The following is an 18,480-nucleotide window of genomic DNA, read 5'->3' on the forward strand; positions in this document are numbered from 1 at the left end:
TGATAAAGCTTATTTAAAAGCACATGCATCTATGTTCTATGATTGATATTCTCTTTTAATATACAAGGCAAGTTCAATAGAAATATAATAAAATGTGTTTTACTAATAATAATTAATATGATTATATGTCTTTCTCTCTATATAAAATGCTTCAAAGAAATCTGTTTTCCTTTTGATGCCCACCTATGTTGGAATGAAAAATAGTTTATAGGATGCCTTATAGAATATTTTTAAGTGTCATAAAACACTTTTCACATCTACAGTACTTGCCAATAAAAATCCATATCCAAAATGGCTTCTAAGACATTGTTACTGGTCTTCAAAAGAGCAAACAATGCTTAATTAATTTTTATCAAGCACAGAAGTAGTTAGTAGTTCATTACCAATTTAACAAGAAATTTCAATTTTTCTCTGGTAACTTCTCACTTGTCTTTACTAGAAATCTTAAAAAACAAGGATACTCTCAAAGGCACCATTATTCATATGACACTGAGTATAATAATTGTTCAACAAATAAATAAAAACATTAATTAAGGGAATGAATAAATCAATACATCTCAATTTTCTCAGTGCAGTATAAAGTGGCCAATTAAGAAAAGGATTGAGCCGGGCGGTGGTGGCGCACGCCTTTAATCCCAGCACTCGGGAGGCAGAGTCAGGCGGATCTCTGTGAGTTCGAGGCCAGCCTGGGCTACCAAGTGAGTTCCAGGAGAGGCGCAAAGCTACACAGAGAAACCCTGTCTCGAAAAACCAAAAAAAAAAAAAAAAAAGGATTGAGGACGTTTAGCTAATTGGCTTTTTTTTTGGTGTAAAAAAGGTAAAGTGTGCATCTATATAAAGTCATTTTTAAATATCATGGATGTAGGTATAATAGTGTCATTAAATATTAATTGATACTGACACCTTTTCATAAGGATAGATTGACATGGTCCTTTTCTGAAACATACATGCAACTATTTTGAATGGCTCTAAACTATTTTCTTTTCTCTTTCTAACTAAAATTTAATCTATGAAACATGAGTAGATAGGATTATCAACCTCCTGGAGAACCATGAACCTGAGAATGCTTTATAGAAAGGAGGATGGAAAACCTCTTTGAAAACTTTCAGATGGTTTGGTTGATCTCCAATGAGACTCGTGATATCAGGCAACATTGATACAAAATACTTAACCTCAAGGCTTTTTCAATAATACTAAATATGGTCCTTATGAATTTGATTTACTACTTGACCTTATGATACTAAATACGGTCTTCACGAATTTGATTTACTACCTGAGCTTGTGAGAGCGCTGACTTTCACATCAAGTGTGTTAAACAAAACACAGTGGTGATAGGATGTTAACTCAGAGTGCAATTTTGATGTCTCCTTGCAGTCAGTTCTCACCCACAGTTTATCTATAGTGAAATTATAAAACTCAGAGTCCGATTTCATACATAAACTGCCACTAATGCCTAAATAGGAGGAATTACATAATTTACTCATGACATGCTTTTGAATAGAGGAAGGGTGCTGCTTTACAAACCCCTACAAAAGACTGAAAGAATAAACCTACCTTAAAACAGTAAAAAAAAAAAAAAGAGGCAATATATGCCTAATTATATTATTTTAAGTGATAATCGTATTTATTTGTTAGGAAAGATAATATTTGATTCTCATCTAACCCTGTCCCTTTTGATGGTTGTCTGAGGAGCATTGATCCTACCCATTCTAGGACTCACAATTTCTTCTTATCATGGGGTTTAGGGATTTGGAATATGAAAATAAGAACAGTATTAGGGTATATCATCTCCCTATCTGCATGCCAGAATATTAGTTACTTATATTTCATTAGACTGTCTTATAAAAATGAGGACCAGACAATTCTATCAGAAAAGATTAGTTAGATGGTGCTTGGCATGACACAAATAGAAGAAAGTGAACAACTTTCATGTGTATGTGGTACCACTGACACTTTATTGGCTTCAAAATATTTCCATCTAGTCTTGTGTACCAAAAGAAAATAAAACATCTCAATACTTACCTGGGTGTCAGTGTCAGGCTGCCATTCGGGGCTCTGTTTACTCTCACAAATGGTCCATCTCCAGTAGAGAATGTTGGCATTGATGAGTTTGAACTCCTAAGGGAGGGAAAATGACATAAAAACAGAAGATGAAATACCAAAAAAAAAAACCATGTTACATTTTAAATCATTTAGTGATGCATATTTTGAAATAAATTATTTGATGACCTGGGAGTGGTTGGCATGTGTCATATGAAAGAAGTCTATTTTCAGTATATATATATATATATATATATATATATATATATATATATATATATATATATATATATATATTTATAAAATCAATTTATATATATATAAAATCAAGCACTACTACAAACCATTAGCAGAATTATTACTAATGACATGAAATGTGCTCATTTTTGAGACCTGCCTTTAGTACTTGTTTGCATATCCTACAGAATCTTACAAAGATCACTCTACACATTTCTCTTGAGAATCTGATTTCTTTTCAGTTTTTCTTGTCTGTGTTATCAATGGATGTCAATAGTTGAATGGGTCAATTCATATAAAATTGGAATCTAATTTGAATAAGATAAAATAAACACAATCCTCATGATTTAAGCATTTCTTCTTAATGAGTATATCTCATCTTTCAAGAAAATCAAACTACCTAAGAACTACATAGTGAAATCAAATTTCAGAATTTAGTTTTTAAATCTTTTTTTTTTTTTTTTTTAGCTTCTGATATTTCCTTAAATTTAAGGTCCAAGCAGTCCTAATTGAAAGACAGAAGCCATATGGTTGCTCTGAGGACCTCTGCAGTCTGGATCTGCAGTTGTCAACTTGTAAGCCACCACAGGGTGGCAAAAGACACCTCCAGATAAAAAGGCAACCAATTCTCCAGTCTGAAACATGTGGTATCTGCATCATCTACTGTGTGTCTTGGTGATAATTTCTCTTAATTAATTTAATTTCTCTTAAGAATTACTTACTTGTACCTTAAAATTTAGCTAGAGACTCAACTTTTAGTCCTCCATATTATTTCAGTTCTTTTATTCATTCAAGATCATAATCTTAATATAAAACTATGCATTTAAATTTGGGAGTGAATGAGGAGGACAAGGAAAGAAGGAGAGAGAGGCTTAAAAATGATACAATGTGCTTACGGTAAATCCCCTACTGTTAACAACAATAACAACAACAACCACAACAACAATCTTTGCCTTGGGATTGTAAACATTCCTATCTTTACTGTTATTTATGGTTGTCAGGAGACAATGTAGTTCCTATCCCTTGAAATAACATGTTGAGTATGCTGTTGCCTCTCCAGAATATTCAACATCTCCCTAGGATGATAGCTAACAGCAACAGTGTGTTTGGGTACACAGGGAATGTGCACTGAATACTCAAAATTCATATAATCAATGAAAAGAAAAAAATGTCTATAGGGTAACTCCTCTTTCTTCTAAAGTCTTCAATTGACTGAACATTTATTTGGTATCTTCAGCCACTGAAGAGGAAGTTGGGAAAGTGGAGGCTCTCTCTAATGTCTCAGAGTTTGGAATATTACACTTTCATTTGAAAAGCAGATAAATTTAATGAAAGAACACAAAGCCACTAATATTCCTTTAATAAAATCCCAGATAGATTTAGCATAGCAAAGACACCTTACTATTGTTATTTTTGGAGATGAAACTATCTCCTTCTATCACGTGAGCAGAAGGACTATTTTACTTATGTAGCTATATGCACATGTATTTGCTGCAGCTTAGGAAAAAAGGCAGAAGTGGATTAGAGTGTTAAAGATATTCTAGTCCTAAAAGCTTTATCAATATAAAATAGTTCCAGGTGAAGACTGGCACATTCATGTGAGAGAGAATGTAGATCAAGAGCTCTGGATTTTATCAGCACCTGGTTTCCAGTAGAAGTCATCACACCAACTGAAAATACTAGACCTCCCAAATGAGAAGAGGCTTTATTTGTTCATGTTGGCTGCAGGCTCCAGACAACTGGAACTGATTAGTCCACTTCTATGCTGGGAGGCTAAAGTCCAAGGCGATAATTACTCTCTAATCTCCCTTTAGACAACTTTCTTCTTGTGTTTACTCATGTTACCGTTTCTTATTCTGCTCAAGGTCTACCACCTTTGAGCATTCTTCCAAGTAGTTTCCTAAGTCTCTTATTCTCCAGCAGACATTGTCACAGTGCTTTGTCAACAGCATTGGCTATCACCTCAGAAAATGTATTAAACATGTGAACTACCCAGAACCACTCTACATCTATGGGATCAGAAAGTTGGGGTGCAGGCCCATCATGCTGCTGTAGCAAACTTTTCAAATGATTCTAATACCTGCTACAGAAAAGGAAGAAGGTCATGCTGACATACAAACACTGTTTATTATAGTTGTACAAGGCTTTGTCTTGTATCTTGATTTCTAGCCTTTAGAATCTGTTTTCATGCCAGTTGTTTGGCTCGAACTGTTTGGGGGGGCACCCAGGCAGGAGGATTGGGATCTGTCCCTGGTCTATGGGCAGGCTTCTGGAACCCGGTGCCTGTGGTGTGACACCTTGCACAGCCTTGGTGCAGTGGGAAGGGACTTGGACCTGCCTAGGTTCAGTGTGCTGGGCTCTGCTGACTCCCTATGGGAGACCTTGATTTGGGGGATGTGGGGATGCGGGGTGGCTTGGGAAAGAGGGCTGGGGGGTGGGAGGAGGGAGGAGGGGGGATCTGTGGATAGTATGTGGAGTGAGTAGAAAATTTCTTAATAAAGAAAAATGAAAAAAAAGAATCTGTTTTCATACAGAAAATGAGAACACCATCAAGACATCTACATGAAAATGTATTGCAGGCATGTAGATTTTAGACAATTCAATTCCCCTGTTCTTTCACTATTCCTTTGAAATTTCTTTAAGATAGGTCCTGAAGGGACCTGTCAATATCTGTGGAAATTTAAAAACAATAGAAAATATTAAATTATGTTTTTTAACTGTTTAACCTACCCTATTTATTACATATCTACTGTTGATACATGGCGGGACTGTGCTTAATAATGTTACCACAAGTATTCTAAAAGAAAGGAAGGCTAGAGGAAAACCTTTAAGAATAATGGACACCTGATGGGGAAATCTACAGAGACAACTGAACCAAGCTCAAAAGAACTCATGATCTTTAGACCGACCGCTGTGGAACCTGCATGAGACTGGACTAGACCCTCTGCATACAGGAGACAGTTGAGTAGCTGGGTCTGTTTGAGGGGGCCCTGGCAGTGTGATCAGGATCTATCCCTGGAGCATTCCATTACCTATGGTTGGACGTTGGACACCTAACTCACCCTTGAATGTACCAAGCTTAGCTGTCCCCCCATGAGAGAACTTACTCTGTTGGAGGTGGAGATGAGGGGTTGGGGGGAAAAGGTGGGGGGAGTGGGAGGAGGGATGAGAGGGCGATCTGTGGTTGGTATGTAAAATGAATAAAAAAATAAAAAAATAATGGATCTCAAAAACGTTGTTCTGTGGTGATGTTGATGCTGTCCCAAGATGAAGTGGAGATAATGTATTCGTATGGAAAAAAGACACATATTATATTATTCTTTTCTATGTGATTCGGATGAAAATGAGACAATGAAACAGACTGCATTTAATTATATAGCTATATTGACAGAGTCTTGCTATGTATCCCAGACTGATATTAGTCTCATTATACATCCCAAATTAACCTTTTAAGACTCCTGCTTCAGTCTTGAGTGCTAGAATTACAGGAGTGCTGCGTCTTATCATCTTTAGTTTGCTAGAAAACAATGTACCTTCAACAAAATCTGTAAAGTATTCACATAAGTAAATTTTCATGTTTAATATTGATGCCAGAAACCTAAAAGTATCCTCCAGAGTTCTTCAGCTCATGTACATATTTCCATGAGTAAGTACTGGAAATTAGATTTGGGGACTTAATTAGAAGTAGACTAAATGAATTTAAAATCCTACCAGCTTAAATTTACCCTTTCTCCCTGGACATAATTTAAGTTTGATTCACAATAAACAGAATATGAAGCAACAAATGTTTAAGAGAAACCATTAATTAATAAAGGACAAAATAATAAACAATACATGGAAAATAAGGTATTAGCAACCCTATGTGATGTCATTGTAATGACCCTTTTTCTGTCCCACTAGCCAACTCCCAAATGTGATGGAGACTTATTATTAATTGTGAAAGCCCGCCTTATATCTTAGGCTTGTTCTTAACTAGCTCTTATAACTTAAATTAACCCATTTCTAGTAATGTACATTTTGCTCTGTGGCTTTTTACCTTTCTTTCATTCTGTATGTCCAATTCCCTCTATGTCTCATTGGTGTCTCCTCTGTGCTTCAATTATCTCCTCCTACTTCTTCTCTTTGCTTGGAAGTCCCATCTATACTTCCTGCCTAGCTATTGGCTGTTCAACTCTTTATTAAACCAATCACAACAGTATATCTCCACACAGTGTACAAATATCCCATAACATGCCAACACTTACTTTTGAAAAAAAATCTCCTAATGGATGCAAATTGAATCAAGATGATTATAACTAATTAAGTTTTTATGGTAATTTCCAGACCTACAGATTTTGATAACTCCAGTGCTCACTTCTATAACTGTCCGAAAAGACTAGAGATTTAGTATCATACAGATCACTATATATAGCTTTACCTTGTTTACATATTAGTGTCTCCCAGCAACCTATTTCTGAACCATTATTATCATTTTTATGGTTTGTATACCCATAAAGGGCTCTCCTGACTTAAGGAAAAGTCTTCTATGTGAGAAGAGAAGCATATAAATGCAAATATTATTACTTTTAGGTCATAGATGGAGTATAAAAATATACTTATAAAAGAATTCAAGGGAGAGAAAAAGGGATATCCCCAGGCTGCTCGGATGGTATCCAGTCTTCAGCCACTTTTCTCCGGCCCTGCTTAGGCTGCCTCTCTTTTGTCTCCCTCCTCAGACTGCATTTGCTGAGATAAGGATTCTTCCCTGCAGCAAGAGCTTTGGTAGAGATGTTTTAAGCCTTTGGACACACTAAAGCTGACGGAATAATAATGCATGTTGCAAATACTGCAGCCTAGCACTGTAGCTCATTTCACACCCCAAAAGGTTTAAGGAATGAATAGAGCCAGGTGGGATTAAGTTAAAAAGGCTTTTGGAGAATGAAGGTCTTTCTTTTCGGATTGGAGGGAAAGAAGGGGATAGAGTTGGCTGGACAGAGTTCAGGACTTTTATAGACAGGGAGATGGTGGCTGGAAGAGAATCCAAGACTCTGACAGTCTCAACAGTGGGCAGTTGTGTAACAATCTGTCTGAACTGGATGTATTTCAATTGCAAATCTCATTCATTTACTACATTTATAGCAGCACACCTGCCATTCACCTAGAGAAACTTTTAGCAAGCAGGTAAACTTGATGAATTTCAGATTTTTCTGACCTCAGCTTTTTAAAGTTTGTGACATTTGCATAGAAAGTAAAAAAGTGTCGATAGAAGAGTTATCTTGACCTAATCAGTCCCTCCTCTGTGCATGGTGCCATAGTCACAGTAAAAGAGAAATCAATGAGTCAAGTTCTCTGTGGACAGTATATTGAGTATTGTAGTATTGTGTACAGCATGCTATCCTTAAACTTAACTTTCTCAGGTGTTACTGGTTTTATTTTAATTAATTAATTAATTAATTAATTAATCTATTTACTTATTTATTTATGCGTTTATTGTGTATGCTGATACTGTGAGGTTGTGTGTGTATGTGTGTGTTTGTGTGTGTGTTTGTGTGTGTGTGTGTGTGTGTGTGTGTGTGTGTGTGTGTGTGTGTGTGTTTGTCTTCTGAGCCAGATGACTATTGTACACAGAAGCATACATCCTGTTATAACTTCATGGCATCCCTTGCCTATGTGCCTTGACCAGCCCTATAAGGTAATTAATTGATCAGAGATGAGTTTGGGGAAGCTGTCAAAAAAGTACTGCAGTTCATTTGCTCCTTAATTATTTTTATTTAAGAAATTTTTTATTTTAAAGCAGGGGGAAATGAGTGTAATTTGTATGTCAGGTAAATGATAAGTTTTTAGTAGTGTATTATTTACGGGAATCATTTTGGTAGTCATTTTCACACAGTAGAAACTGTTTTTCCAACAGCTTGTCTACTACAGCTTCTTCCATTCAGCCACACCTAAGTAATATGGTGCTGTGGCTGAAGAATAGTCTCAGCAGCCAAAGGTGCTTGCCACCAGATGTGAGAACTTGAGTTTCATTCATCCCCAGGCACTACATGGTAGAGAGAACAGACTTCTCTCTCCGGACTGGACTCCCTCTCCCTTTTCCCTCCCTTCTCTCCCCTCCCCCCTCCTCCATGTGTATGTATACATCTACCTATCCCTAATTAAATAAATGTAATGAAAATATAAATATATGGCTGGAAGGTTTAAGTAAAAGGAAACAAAAATAGAAAATATTTGTTTCTATAAAAAAAGTAAACAAAGTCATTAAGGTTAAACGTAGTAGTTAATTTTTTTTCTGATCTTTCTCATATCTTATCCTGGTGTTTTTTTTTTTTGTGTGTGTGTGTGTGCGTGTGTGTGCGTGTGCATGTATGTGCCTCTGTGTGTATGCATGTCTGTGTGTGTTCACAGTTGTAATAAGTTAAGGCTTTTCCTACATACTTGAAGATTTTTAGGACACTGACAGTAATTACATATGGGAAAAAGAACACTGTCTATCAACTTATTAAATCAATATAAAACACCAATTTTAATTTCAGGTTTTAGTACCTCATGTCAAATTGTGGAATAAATTAAATGTGTGTTTACATGAGATCCTTCATTTTATTTTGGAGATCATAACATAATGAGATCATTTCTCCCTTCCCATTCTTCCAATTAATTTTGGTAACATTATTTTAAAAGCAAAATTCATCCTCTACCTCAGTGTTTGCCAATGCCTTGCAGTAGAAGAACACTGATGCAAGTCTATTTCCTGTCCAGATTTGAGAATTAATTAGCCTGGTATGTAGAGACATACTGCAAGAGACTCTTAGGGTTAACAACTCCTAGATTTCCTACTCAGGAAACAAATCATTAGCTCAATTTCTCACTAATATTTTTTAAATATTAATAATTAATTTTAATGATGTTTCAAGGCAAATCCCATGGGCATGGATTGGGCTGTAACAATGTGGATATCTTTCTTAGAAAACATGATTGAAAACTCACTGCTATTTTAACATTACTCTCGCTTCAATGTAAAAGTTTTTCTTTTTCTTACTTTGATCAAAGACACAAAAATATTATTCAAAGTACTTTTTACTTATGCATGGTATAAATGGAAAAGAATTAAAGTGTTTAATATAAAGGAGTAAAAACTGAGGAAATCTGCCTCATGTGATTTTCTCAAATCTGTAGGGAATTACAGTTCATACCCAATCTGCATAAATAACCTTGAGAGACTACAGTGCCTGCTTAATAAATTGGATCCTAAATTATTTCCCACTGTACCAAACACATCATTTAAACTCACCAAATATTCTTTCCATTTCCTTATGCTGGTCTAGACAACTCTCATTAATGCTGTAATGTTCTTTCAGTGATTAAAGCACTATGGAGACTAATAAGAATGCATAGGGACAAAGATTAACATCTTTGCACAAATTAACTGAATCATTTCAGAAGAAAGCAAGTACCTGGCCTTTCTGAAAACTATTGTATCTAAGACAATGGATTGCATCACATTTTTTTATATTGAAGGACCCTGTCTCTTGGTCTCTATGTCTTGCAGCAAGAACTATGATCCATAGGAAATGAGGTCAATGAACTAGACAGTAAAATCTGGCTGGGGATGAGATCACATGTAAATAAATAGGACTCAGTGTTGAAGAAATGATTTATATTCACTTAACACAGGCCAGTCTCTGGAAAGACTTTTCTGATATAACCTCACTGAGTTCAAGTCTCAGGCAGCACCTTTCATTTATATTATACAGGAATTTTCTATTTATGTGTTTATCTTCACCACATAAACATGTACACCCAAGTCATAATTTATTCATTCATGAACCTTGTACAGCATCACAACTAATGCTTCTATTTTTTAATGAAGAATAATCAAAATATACTTTCAAAGTTTAAATGCACTAGAGATATGTGCATTAATTCTAGTACATTCTATTTTGCATCTGTAAAAATCACTTCATCTAAGATATTTAATTCAAATTAATTTAAATTATTTCTTTTACTTTTTTCATCTTTGAGACTGTAATATAACTATAACATTTACCCCCTCTTTTCCATTCATTCTAGCCCTTCCAAATACACCTCCTTGCTCTCTTTATAAATTCATGGCCTCTTTGTTTTTTGTTATTACACACACACATCTATATGTATATATATATATATTCATGTGTATATGTATATATCAAAGTAAGATGTTGATCATTTTGATTTTCATAAACAAATCAAGTACATCCATCTTCTAGAAGGTAATTTAATTAGGATTTACATAATACAATAGAGAGATTCCTTTTATTTATAAGCCTGGGGTAGTACTCAAGAGACTGGTGAAAATGAACAGCACATGGGTGTGCAACCCAGCAATCCTGGACCTTCAGAAGCCCTAGCTTAGAAACAAGGTAAACTCACCAATCTCTTCAGCTGCATTATTGCAAACCAAGTCTTTTAAAGAGATCCTCAACTTCCCGAAAATTTTAACAGGAAGGCAAAGCCTGAAGTTGCTATTGAACTAAATCATTGTTGAGCATGAACCCGGAGATGATGTCATTATCCAGTGTTTTACTTGAACTTAGAAAAATGAACAAATTCTCAACTTTTACTTTTTGTTGACTCTTCCAAAATAAAAAACATCATACCGGACATTACTCCTCCTACAACTCATACCATTTCACAGTTCCTTTTTTGTTAAATGCTACCAAAATTGAAGTGATTTTTGTTTCATTAAAATCTACATTGTATTATAAAAAGGATGGGGCCTCTATATATATGAACATCTAAAGTACATGGAATTTTTGATTGATACTCATAAATTAAATTGATGATCATTTGCATAGTGTGTGATAAAATTCCCCTCTTGCCTTTTCTTTTGATGGGAATCACCTTTTAGATGAAATGTGCATGGAACTGTGGTTTCCCATTATGAATTCAAGGAGACAAGGGAAACTAGAAACTTTCAGTCCAATTATTGGAAGTTCTGATGTGTTTCGAACATTCCACATGAGACTGCACATTATTATCCACTGAAAATATCTGTATGTAGTGGCTGGTTTCTATCATGGCATTAATGCACAATAGGAGTCTCTCGGTCAACCAGCAGTAATACAATTTTATGGAGTAAGCTTGAAATTTTGCTACTGGCTACTGCATGTGAGGGTATTTTCAGTGAGACTATTTTTCAGTTCTACATAGAAAATCTGTGTGCTACCCAGACAAATTTCTGTTGTTACTTTGAGAGCTCATCTCACTGTGTAGCCATGGATGTCCTGGAACTTTTTATATAGACTAGATTGGCATTAACAGCAATTCTCTTGCCTCTTTTTCCCCATGGTGATAATGTATGCGTGGGCCATCTCACCAGTCTGGGAATTCTGTTATGTGACCCACTAGTCAGTTAGAACAAAGCATCCCTTGCTGAAAAGACAATTCATTGTATTTGTTTTCATGAATTAACAGAAGTTAAAATGTCTGCCAAGAGTTCATATATAGATTTTGGTGTGCATAAATTTGTTTTTTCTCTTAACTTCATATCCTTATTTTGAATTTTTTCAAATCATTTAGGTTTAATGACTGCTGTTATTAACATATAAAAATCATTTTTGTTCCATTTAAATATGTTCACTTCTGGAAATCAGGTTACCTAGCCACCCATCTGATATATTGTTAATTAACATCTCTGCCTATGCAAATTTTCACAAGTAGACATCTATAACCAAATCACAGAAACACCTGTGTCCAGGTAATTGCCAAGCACGTATCTTTGTTTGTTCATTTGTTTGTGGTTTTGGTTTGTTTATTTGTTTTGATTTTGTTTTTGAGATAGGATTCCATGTAGCCCAAGCTAGCCTTAATGTACTATGTACCCAAGGATGATCTTGAATTCTTAATCCTCTTGCCTCAACTTTCTGCGTGTTGGTGTTACAAGCAGGTGTCACCATGCCTGACTGTGTGTTTTAGAATATACTAGAAAATCACTTGGCAGTTCATGGTGAAAAAATGATTATGGTTAGACAACTTTTCTGTACTTTTTTATATTTTAGAAACAATTGCATTCATGTGAGTTCATTCAGTTCCTCTGCTGATATTTATCTTTTAACAATTTTTTTGAGATTCAGAACAATAGTGAATAAAATTAAGGTATGTTATAGTAGAACTCAAAAATCTCAAAAAGCTCCATGAGTTAGATCCCCAATGAAGATTCTGCTTAGAGAAGGCGGGACTCATTACTAACTGGTACCTGTTGGGAGAGGAAACATCAGTTCCCTTTAAGGGTGAGACTTTTCATAGGTCTAGTATGTTCCAGTATGTGGCTTCACAGCCAAAGATTTATCAGTACTGAATGTAATTGATAAGTTTACAAAAACAGAAGGAATGGGCACACAAAATTGGGTGGGTTTGGAAAGAAGTCTTGATGCTGGAGGAGATGGGAGATGGTGACTGATATCATCAAAATACAATGTATGAATTGTTCAGAGAATTATTATTTTTTACAAATATATTAGCACAATTCATATTTGAGGATGGGGTTAATCATAATTTTTTTGTCTTTTTTTTTTTTTTTTTTTTTTTTTTTTTTTTTTTTTTTTTTGGTTTTTCGAGACAGGGTTTCCCTGTGTAGCTTTGCGCCTTTCCTGGAACTCACTTTGGAGACCAGGCTGGCCTCGAACTCACAGAGATCTGCCTGGCTCTGCCTCCCGAGTGCTGGGATTAAAGGCGTGTGCCACCACCGCCCGGCTGTCTTTTATTTTTTGGTAACAAACATTTTCTAAATTTATACTATAAATTTCAGATAAATTTAACTTCATATCAATAAAATTGTCAGTTTTAAAAAATAGAGCTAAGTAGTGAGTTAGAGAAATGAGTTGGTGTGTAAGGGCTCCTCGCACTCCCTCTTAATTGATTGTGTTGGATTCCTAGGGCCCACATGACTGAATAAGAGAACCAATGCAAAAAGTCATCCTCAGAAGCTTTTTCTGCATCTACTGAGATGATTGCATAATTTTTGTCCTTAAGTCCATTTACGTGGTTTATTATATTTGTTTACTTGTGGATGTTTAAACATGCCTACGTCTCTGGGATAAATCCAACTTGGTTATAGTGGATAATCTTTTTAATATATGTCCATATTTGATTTACAAGTATTTTCATGAGCATTTTTGAATCTATGCCAATTATAATAACGAATAAAATATAATTCCTACCCAAACTATGCTATCCCCTATATTTACATCTGCACCTGGCATACACATATTCATATTCTCACATATACACATCACACATACACACACACACACACACACACACACACACACACACACATACACACACACATACACAGAGAGAGAGAGAGAGAGAGAGAGAGAGAGACTATACACATATTATTAATAATAAAATATAAAGGAACATAGTACACTCACTTACCCTAGTCCCAGGAGATGACAAACTTCATCTGAAATTTCTGTGGTCCATTGTTCAGCACAAGCTAAATGCCAGACGCTGTGGATTTGGAACTGTACCAAACCACTGTTGCTCATTGTACCATTGAGGAAACGCACTACAAATGCAGAGCATAGAATGTGGTTACACGAAACCAGGGAATGGGGGCCATGTGGGGGTACTGGTCAAAGGGAAAGATTTCATCTCCACAGGAGGAAGAAAGTTTTTTGAGACCAAGTATACAGTAAAGATATGTTAGCTATGTACTTCTAAATTGCTAAAAAAATAAATTTCAAACTGTGTAATTTCAAAAATATTAAGCATTTGAGGTGCTGTGTAGAATGATTGGTTATGTTACTTATTCCACATTGCACACGTCAAGCCTAATGTCACTTTGGGTGCCATAAATAGTTATAAATATAAATTTTTCAACAGCAGTCTTGAAATACCCCTAAGTACATAGAGATACATTGAGGATATTAGATTATACATAGGGTCATCTTGATTACTTTCATAGACGAATGATGGCCTTAACTGAGATGTGCTCATTCTTAACAGTTAGATCTTAGAAACTGATTGTAGTTTTTTTTCTTTCTAAAGAGTATCTTGGAAAAAAAAGAGTATCTTGGAAGATATAAACTGAGAATTATAAACTTAGTTGACATAATTTTGTCCTTTTCTCTGTCTATAAAATGAAAAAAGCAAAGACATTCAAGTTTATTTCCTAGCAAATGAACAAAATAAATTTTTGTATTTTGTATTTTAAGTCATTAGAAAAACATTCCTTATAAACTTAGTCACTAAAAGAAGGAGAAAGTTCAGGCTGTGTTTTTTTTTTTTTTTTTTTTTTTTCTCACTCATGCTGCCCATTCCAGTAGGGTTGTGTTTTCATTCACTGTGTTTATTGTTTGGTTCTTGCTGTGGGATGTTCTGTATGGCAAATGTGTTGCTGATTAGTCAATAAATAAAACACTGATTGGCCATTGGCTAGGCAGGAAGTGTAGGCGGGACAAGGAGGAGAATAAAGCTGGGAAGTGGAAGGCTGAGTCAGAGAGACACTGCCAGCTGCCACGATGACAAACAGCATGTGAAGATGCCGGTAAGCCACGAGCCATGTGGCAAGGTATAGATTAATGGAAATGGATTAATTTAAGCTGTAAGAACAGTTAGCAAGAAGCCTGCCACGACCGTACAGTTTGTAACCAATATAAGTCTCTGTGTTTACTTGGTTGGGTCTGAGCTGCTGTGGGACTGGCTGGTGACAGAGATTTGTCCTGACTGTGGGTCAGGCAGGAAAACTTTAGCTACAGATTCTCACCATTTTCTCACTGTCTTACCAACATTCTGCAAAGAGTGTTATGGTCGTTATACCCAGAAAGAGACTGAACCTAACCTAGTTATCAATTAAAGTAATGCTCTGCAATGGGAGTCTGACATACAAACATCATGTTGTTATTGGTTTTACTTTATTCTTGCATTAAAAGAGTTTAGTATTGAATTAAATAGACTGAGACTCTTAAAAATAACTATAGCTTTAGGAGTTATGTGATCTTTGACAGGCACATAACTTCTCCAACACCCAGTTTCTTCAGGACTGTGTCTAGTAAGTTCTTCATGTGGAACTCTTTTACCCCGCTTATTTATGGTCTAGTGTGCATAATATGTCTAATCCTTTTCTCTTTTTTAGGAATTAAAGCAATGTATAATAAAATAGCACATTGCTCATATCATCATTGCATCCTGACATTGGGACTTGACCTGAAACCAATCAAAGCAGAGGAAACCAAAGACACTTATGAACTAGAATTCCTATAAGTACCCAATTCAGAGGGTTCAGTTAAATTATGCTGAATCCATGTGCTTCTCCTGAAGGCAACAAAACCAAATAGAGCAGTGAATGTGGTGGGAACTAAGGTGCCTGTTTTGTGTTACTTTCTGTCTTTGATATTTATGTCTTCTGACTGAGTCTTGTCCTAGACTTACAGTTGTTACATGTAATCAAGTTTAATAAAGCAACATGCACAAGCTGCAAACCAAAATGGTGAGGGAGGCTCACACTCCACAATACTTGAGATAAATCCTTTCATGTTTGGAAAATCCAAAAACAAATCTAAAGTAACACGAGTATCTTCAAGAAAATAAGACATACCACAGTGTTCTTCATCTGAGCCATCAGTACAGTGCGTGTGTCCATCACAGAGATTCTCCACTGGAATGCACTTTCCATCTTTACACTGAAATTCACCATCCTGGCAGGGCTCTGTTTATTGTATAGGGTAAAGAAATCACAGATTGAAGGTTTCTGCATACCCATTCCATTTAGGCATCTTTGGACATCAGACCTTTGCATTAAAAGCACATGGTGGAAGAAGCTTCAAGTTGAAACATCACAAAGTTCCTTACCCAGATTGCTTCAGAAACGGCACTAAAGTGTACATGTGGCTTTAAAGGAGTATAGACAAAACCTTGGTCATCTGTTTTGCAAAAGTGCTTTGGGGACAGTTCAAGAGGTAGCTGGGATTGATCAAAAAATGAATTGACCCTAGAGACCTCCAACATGGCTGGGAGATCCTTCCCTCAAAGAGATTTATTGTCATGTCTAAGAAGGAAGAACTTTATGTTGGAATGACAAGAGGAGCTCTCTGTTCAGGACACATGTAACGTAGATCCTCTAAGAATGGACTGCTGTATGTGGAAACATTTAACACCCCATGCTCTACAGTACACTGACGTTCCTGAAGGAGAAACAAAAGCCCTTGATAACAAAACAAACAAAAAAAGCAGCAGCAAGACTTCTACTTTGAAAACAAATGGCAAATATAATCAGTATCACGATTGTATCATTATATTAAACTTAGATTGATTTCACTAAGTCACAGCTTAAATTAAAAGGATATCAGAAACAAAATAACTGCTCCTCATGAAATTTTGTTTTTAAAAGTCATTCAGAAGTTTTTATTTGTCAAATACATGTGTATGTATGTACACACAGATATGGTACAGTGTCATTAATTAGAAACACACATAAAACAAACATAGGTATTGACCTTTTGACAAAGGTAATAAAAAGTATAGATAATAAGTTAATCCTGTATTTCCTCTAGAAACAATTGCTCTATATTTGCTGGCTTAACAGTATTTGAGGGGAGTGGAGCTCTATTTTTATTAACTGTTTTCATACATGTATTTCACAATTTCATACATGTGCAAAGCTCCAACATCTCTACTTTTCTTTCTATCTTTATTCTCTCTCCTTACATATTTTTTTCTCATAGTTATGGTTGGTTTTTTTCATAGGGTTTGTACCATTAATGTAACAGTTTGTATGCCTTGCCAGATCAGTCATTATTGTAGCTCTCAGGATGCATTTCTAATGACCAAAGGTAACAGTACTTGAAAGGAATAATTTTAACTAGGAATCTAGCTTGTAGACTCAAATCTGAGAACAGTGTTAAATATTGCTACATTTTTAAGGAGGATTTTTAAATTAGTTCTTCAAAGATTTCATACAATATGTTTGATTGTATTCACGAACCTTTCTATCTTTGATATACTCCCTGCTCTTCCCACCCAACTTGCTGTCCTTTCTTTTTTGTATCCTTCAAGACCGATATGTACACATAAATTTATCTTTTTGAGACTCAGTTTTCTTGTGTGTTGAGTGGGGATTAGTTCCACTTATTATGAGAATAAATAAATAATATGCTTGGCTTACCAATATGTGTATACTTACTGTTCAATAGATGGTATTAACAGTAAAAATAGGAACATTATTAAAAATCCTATTTAGAAAACTGCTGGCAGAATCTGTAGACCTGGGAAAGAGGCTGCCACTGACTTAAGATCTATCCTTCTTCATACCTTAGTCAGAGAAGCTTATGTTTTAGTAGGAAGTGGTATTGCAGCCTCATAACTGGTCAAAGTGTTAAGAATGTGACTGGAAATGTTCATCCTTAAATATCACTAAAGCCTCAAGAAACATCACAGACAGGGGTGTAAAGAATGAGAGAGGTGGGGGTGCAAAAAAGTCCCAGGAAATGCTATCTTCTTGAATAGCATGGCTATAGCACAGACAAGCTCATAGCGTCTGTGATCACTTGCACACAATCTACACTAGAACAAGCAAATCAAAACTCTAGCATAAATGGTCAAGTTATTCATGAGCCATTATCCTTGGATGGAAGTGTCATTCATGAGCCACTATTCTTACCTAGGGTTCTATTGGAGGTTGACAGTTGTTAAAGGAAGGGGAGCCATTTTTCTTCGGGAATGTGGTTCCCAAAAGATTACCCACAATCCAGTGGATGGCCCCCCACTCATGTGCATATGACTAGTCTTAATCAGACTGAGAAGGACTGAAACTGGATGAATAGCTGTAATTGCTGCAAAGGCTGAGGACCTGAGTTTGAGCCCAGGAACTCACTTGGTGGAAGAAGAGAACTGACTCCCTAAAATCGTTCTCTGCCTTTGGCATTGGTGCCATTCTATAGACGGCCACACACATACACGTGCATAACTAACCAAGCAAATATAAAATAAAAAAATAGAAAAAGCAGGGGGCTGGAATGTTGAAGGGGGAGCTGGAGCACCAAAAGGGTGGGTATAATAAAAATACATTATATATATATATATATATATATATATATATATATATATGAGTCTCACAATTAAATCATATAAAAATACAAACTTTAAAAATATCTTTCTTCCTTTCTCTCTCCTTCTTTCATTTTTTTTTATGCATGGGTGTATTCTAACATTGATCTCTGAAACATCTATTAACTTAATATTCTT

General features: G+C 35.6%; 1 protein-coding gene across 2 annotated transcripts in view; it reads right to left on the reverse strand.

Moving 5' to 3' along the window:
* The window catches only part of Tmprss15 (transmembrane serine protease 15), a 112,184-nt gene that overhangs the window by 18,645 nt on the left and 75,059 nt on the right, over positions 1–18,480 (reverse strand). For both annotated transcript variants that reach the window (XM_052739824.1, XM_052739823.1), the window contains 3 exons: positions 15,836–15,946; positions 13,672–13,804; positions 2,023–2,118 (listed from right to left, as the gene is read on the reverse strand). In XM_052739824.1, the coding sequence (XP_052595784.1) occupies positions 2,023–2,118; positions 13,672–13,804; positions 15,836–15,946 (340 nt within the window). The remainder of the gene's footprint in view (positions 1–2,022; positions 2,119–13,671; positions 13,805–15,835; positions 15,947–18,480) is intronic.

Source organism: Peromyscus californicus, unplaced genomic scaffold (assembly GCF_007827085.1).
Source record: "Peromyscus californicus insignis strain IS unplaced genomic scaffold, ASM782708v3 Scaffold_16__1_contigs__length_79575227, whole genome shotgun sequence".
Lineage (NCBI taxonomy): Eukaryota > Metazoa > Chordata > Mammalia > Rodentia > Cricetidae > Peromyscus > Peromyscus californicus.